Source organism: Fundulus heteroclitus, chromosome 17, assembly GCF_011125445.2.
Source record: "Fundulus heteroclitus isolate FHET01 chromosome 17, MU-UCD_Fhet_4.1, whole genome shotgun sequence".
In the NCBI taxonomy this organism is placed as follows: Eukaryota; Metazoa; Chordata; class Actinopteri; order Cyprinodontiformes; family Fundulidae; genus Fundulus; species Fundulus heteroclitus.
This window is the reverse complement of record NC_046377.1, coordinates 3,507,280-3,513,279: the sequence shown is the minus strand read 5'-3', so window position 1 is coordinate 3,513,279 and position 6,000 is coordinate 3,507,280. Positions and strand designations below refer to the sequence as shown.

At 42.9% G+C, this 6,000-nt stretch overlaps 1 protein-coding gene across 1 annotated transcript in view; it reads right to left on the bottom strand.

Annotated features, from left to right (window-relative positions):
* The window catches only part of LOC118566635 (myotubularin-related protein 5-like), a 17,460-nt gene extending 11,657 nt beyond the window's left edge, over positions 1–5,803 (bottom strand). Inside the window, exon 1 of the mRNA XM_036149375.1 lies at positions 5,739–5,803. Coding sequence (XP_036005268.1) covers positions 5,739–5,803 — 65 coding nt within the window. The remainder of the gene's footprint in view (positions 1–5,738) is intronic.
* Between the last annotated feature and the right edge of the window lie 197 nt (positions 5,804–6,000).

Below are 6,000 nucleotides of genomic sequence, written 5' to 3'. Positions count from 1 at the left end.
CTTTATTAATATTCTTTATTTTTCTTCCTTCACGATTAATGGGGGCCCGAACCATAGCGTGCACCCCCACAATATAGGCATCAAAACCTGTGGCTTGATCTCGAGATTGTGCTACTACTTTTATTGGATTTTCGAGTTACCATGGCAACAAAATTAGCGAAAAACCAACCCCCAAAAAACCCATGATAATCAATGAAGTCGGGTAGAAAGAAAGCCTCAAAAAAGCCTCCAAATGACCATTTTCAACGCTGTACTGTGTCGTCATGCTTTCACCTACGAACACCGTTTTAACTTCCAGTTTGTAGATATATCTGTGACCTACTCAGAAGTGAAAAACGGGATGTGGATATCTTTTATCGTCTCTTCACAGTTACTCCTCAAAGCTCATGTCCAAAAATCAGCGAAATCATCGTTTACAATGAAAGTCAATGACGGAATTCTCCAACCGCTAGAGTGGCCCACTCTAGCTTTTTTAAAGATTTCAAAACTCCGAACAACTTGACCTTACTCGCTCACTTTTCACTCTACGTAGACAAATTATACATCAAAACGTAGGTATTTTTGTCAGGATTCGGGAATGTAACCCTCATTGGTGTGGCATTTATAGATTTTTCGCAAATCACCTCAGAGCGACACAAACCCGAAACCTCCCCCATTCATTTCCTATGGAGCGGTTTTGAAAAATGACGTCTAAAAATCCAAAACATCACATGTTTTCGCATCGTCGCTACTCCTAAACCGTTTTATGTACAGGCATGGGACTTTCACACATGAATGTCCCAACCCTTCTGGCACTCACAAAAAAGGAATTTTGTGGATAACTGTTACGGTTTTTCCACAGGAACAATTTGTTCGGGAGTAGCGAATGTGCAAAATCCTAAAAACGCTTTGGAGCTGCATTTTCCCACATCAACCACTTTTTTACATCGTCGCTGTGTCTACACCGATTTTTGTACAAACATAAAAGTGAGGTTCCTGGTCCTCAAAAGCCTGCTGATACTCATGGTGAAGAATTATTTTGATATCTCTTATACTTTTTGAGTTACAGCGATTTGTTCGGGACCCTTTTTAGAGGATTTCTAAAAATCCATAAAAATGCCATTTAGATCATAATTTTTTACGCCTTTGTTAAACTTTTTCTAGCAAAAAACGATAGCTTATCTTCTTCCCCTATCCGTTAGGAAATAAACGCAGAAAAAATTACGTCTCTACCATTTACGGACAAGAGATATCGAGCGTTGTTCGGGGCAAAGTTCTCCATTATAATCCAATGGGACCTTTTTGTGACCAAAGTGTCTGCACTTCGGCCGCTGCAGGTGTGTGAGTGAGTTTCCATGACGACGGAACTCTGAGGGCCAGTGGGAGACGTTCATTGAGATAGAATGGCAACTTTCGACGCCAGCTGCAGCGGCTGTGATTAATGTAGAAATCTGAAATTCGCACAGTCACTTCCTCTTAACATTTTAAAATTTTCATGTGACTTTCAGCCATGTGTCAGTTTGCTGTGCCATTTTGGATTTCACATGCTTTCCTATTGGGCCTTTGCTTCTAACAGGACCTGGCATGATGCCCAGACATGACCCAATTGGCCAATACAGCACCACCCACATGTGGAAATGGCACTACACACCATTTTGGTCAAATGTTGAGTTCTGGGCCCAGATGTGGTGAGGCTGAGTTTCTAAAGGAGGCCAATCTGTCCCATGAACTTTTGTCACGTTTGGTGACATTAAGTATTGGCACCCCTATTTGAGGCACTTCCCAGTACAGGATTTGGACAAAACTGAGAGACTACAATCACCTGGTGATACTGAACACAATGTTTTTAGCGGCTAACAGTTAGCATGTTGCTAACCGGAAGTAGCTCTAGGAAGGTCTGACCAACTTTCTGCTTCACAGAGTCTGTTCTTCCTTTAGAGAGAAAGCTCCACAAGAAATTTGGGCTACGTCGCATAAAGCATCTCCAAGCTATGAGGTGTCAAACATCCAATGTTTTTCAATGGGGGACCAAACCCCTTATGGTCCCAATACTGCATGACCTTATATGGCGCTACAGTATAGCTCAGATGGAAAGTGCAGGCTTTCCATGCAAGAGGTCGTGGGTTCAAAACCCGGCGTAAGCGACTAAGATTTTTGTGTTATAATGCCCACAGTGTGTATATTAAAACATGTGTGCTGATCCCATGAAGTATTGTTTTGTACCACCCGCCATTTTGAGTTACCATGGCAACATTATAAATGACGTATTTTCTCCCTATTTGAGGCTCATCCCAGTACAGGATTTGGACCAAACTAACAGAGTACACTAACCCAGTGATACCAAACACAACCATGTAAGCGGCTAACGGTTAGCATGTTGCTAACCGGAAGTAGCTCTAGGAAGCCTGTACAAACTTCTGCTTGACAGATTTGGTGAATTTTAGGATTGTCTCCCATTTTAGGCATTTATCAGTACAGGATTTCAACCAAACTAACAGAGTAACATCACCCGCTGATACTGAACACAACCATGCTAGCGGCTAACCGTTAGCATGTTGCTAACCAGAAGTAGCTTTAGGAAGGTCCTACCAACTTCTGCTTAGCCAGGGTTCTTCTGCCTTTACAGACAGAGAGGGCTGCAGCTGTCAGTGAGTCTCCATGACAACGCTGCTAGCAAGAGGCTCCTAGGAGGTCCATTGACTTACCATGGCACCTTTCAACGGCCTCTGCGAGGGCTGTGAAGACCGTAGGAACCTGAAATTCGCAGTGTTACTTCCTGTTAGTATTTTTGACGGTACGGTACGCACCAAGAGGCAGGCGCCTTGCTAAATTTCTTCAGAAATTTTTCTAGTTAATATTATTCTTTATTATTCCACGATTAATGCGGCCAGAACCATAGCGTGCACCCCCAAGATATAGGTACCAAAACTTGTGGCTCGGTCGGGAATAGTGTGCTACTACTTTTATTGGGGTTTCGAGTTACCATGGCAACATAATTAGCAAAAAACCACCCCCCAAAAAACCCATATTAATCAATGGAGTCGGGTAGAAAGAAAGCCTCAAAAAAGCCTCCAAATGACCATTTTCAATGCTGTACTGTTTCGTCATGCTTTCACCTACGAACACCGTTTAACTTCCAGTTTGTAGATATATCTGTGACCTACTCAGAAGTGAAAACGGGATGTGGATATCTTTTATCGTCTCTTCACAGTTACTCCTCAAAGCTCATGTCCGAAAATCAGCGAAATCATCGTTTACAATGAAAGTCAATGACGGAATTCTCCAACCGCTAGAGTGGGCCACTCTAGCTTTTTTAAAGATTTCAAAACTCCGAACAACTTGACCTTTCTCGCTCAATTTTCACTCTACGTAGACAAATTATACATCAAAACGTAGGTATTTTTGTCAGGATTCGGGAAATGTAACCCTCATTGGTGTGGCATTTATAGATTTTTCGCAAATCACCTCAGAGCGACACAAACCCGAAACCTCCCCCATTCATTTCCTATGGAGCGGTTTTGAAAAATGACGTCTAAAAATCCAAAACATCACATGTTTTCGCATCGTCGCTACTCCTAAACCGTTTTATGTACAGACATGAGACTTTCACACATGAATGTCCCAACCCTTCTGGCACTCAAGAAAAATGAATTTTGTGGATAACTGTTACGGTTTTTCCACAGGAACAATTTGTTCGGGAGTAGCGAATGTGCAAAATCCTGAAATCGCTTTGGAGCTGCATTTTCCCACATCATCCACTTTTTTACATCGTCGCTGTGCCTACACCGATTTTTGTAAAAATATGAAAATGAGCTACATGGTCATCAAAAGCCTGCTGATACTCACAGTGAAAGAATTATTTTGATATCTCTTATACTTTTTTAGCCAGAGCGATTTGTTCGGGATCATTTTCAGAGGATTTCTGAAATTTCATAAAAATGTCCTTTAGATCATAATTTTTTACGCCTTTATTAAACTTTTTCCAGCAAAAACCGATAGCAAGTCTTCTTCCCCTATCCTTTACGAAATAAACACAGAAAAAATTACGTCTCTACCATTTACGGTTCCGGAGAAATCGTGCGTTGTTCGAGGCAAAGTTCTCCATTATAATCCAATAGGCTGACTTGGACAAAAAGTGTCTGCACTTCTTTTAGACTGGCCCGCTGCAGCTGTGTCAGTGAGTTTCCATGACGACGGAACTCTGAGGGCCAGTGGGAGACGTTCCATTGAGATACAATGGCAACTTTCGACGCCAGCTGCAGCGGCTGTGATTAATGTAGAAATCTGAAATTCGCACAGTCACTTCCTCTTAACATTTTAAAATTTTCATGTGACTTTCAGTCATGTGTCAGTTTTCTGTGCCATTTTGGATTTCACATGCTTTCCTATTGGGCCTTTGGTTCTAACAGGACCTGGCATGATGCCCAGACATGACCCAATTGGCCAATACAGCACCACCCACATGTGGGAAATGGCACTACACGTCATTTTGGTCAAATGTTGAGTTCTGGGCCCAGATGTGGTGAGGCTGAGTTTCTAAAGGAGGCCAATCTGACCCATGAACTTTGGTCACGTTTGGTGACATTAAGTATTGGCACCCCTATTTGAGGCACTTCCCAGTACAGGATTTGGACCAAACTAACAGAGTACACTCACCCAGTGATACCAAACACAACCATGTTAGCGGCTAACGGTTAGCATGTTGCTAACCGGAAGTAGCTCTAGAAAGGTCTCACCAACTTTTGCTTCACAGAGTCTGTTCTTACTTTAGAGAGAAAACTCCACAAGAAATTTGGGCTACGTGGCATAAAGCATCTCCAAGCTATGAGGTGTCAAACATCCAATGCTTTTCAATGGGGGACCAAACCCCTTATGGTCCCAATAATGCATGCCCATATATGGTGCTACAGTATAGCTCAGATGGAAAGTGCAGGCTTTGCATGCAAGAGGTCATGGGATCGATTCCCGGTGTGGGAGACTAAGAGTTTTGTATTATAATCCCCACATTGTGTATATTAAAACATGTGTGCTCATCCCATGAAGTGTTTTTTTGTACCACCCGCCATTTTGAGTTACCATGGCAACGTTATAAACAACGTTTTTTCTCCCTATTTGAGGCTCATCCCAGTACAGGATTTGGACCAAACTAACAGAGTACACTCACCCAGTGATATCAAACACAACCATGTTAGCGGCTAACAGTTAGCATGTTGCTAACCGGAAGTAGCTCTAGGAAGCCTGTACAAACTTCTGCTTGACAGATTTTGTGAATTTTAGGATTTTCTCCCTTTTTAGGCACTTTTCAGTACAGGATTTCAACCAAACTAACAGAGTAACATCACCCGGTGATACTGAACACAGCCATGCTAGCGGCTAACCGTTAGCATGTTGCTAACCGGAAATAGCTTTAGGAAGGTCCTACCAACAGCTGCTTAGCCAGAGTTCTTCAACCTTTACAGACAGAGAGGGCTGTAGCTGTCAGTGAGTCTCCATGACAACGCTGCTAGCAAGAGGCTCCTAGGAGGTCCTTTGACTTAACATGGCACCTTTCAACGGCCGCTGCGAGGGCTGTGAAGACCGTAGGAACCTGAAATTTGCAGTGTTACTTCCTGTTGCTATTTCTGACGGTACGGTACGCACCAAGTGGCAGGCGCCTTGCTAAATTTCTTCAGAAATTTTTCTAGTTGTTGTTATTGTCCAAAAGGCTTTGGGAGTCTTGTTTTCGCTTGTAAGTCCTGCGGCTGACTGGTTGCACCGACCGTCCATCATCACTGCATCGCTCCAACGAAGGCGACTTGCGCCCATACGTGTCCGATGCAGTCATTTCTACCACCTCGACCGCATCAGTCCTTTCAGAGTACGCGTGGAAAGGGCAAAAGGCGCTTTAATCCCACTTGTTTTGTGAAAGGGGCTGTTGACTTTCAGATAAAAGCAATTTAGTAAGTCCAATGAATCATAAATACATGCTTTTGGACAGTGGAAGAAAACCTGAAGAAAATCCCATGAATGCGAGCAAAGAAC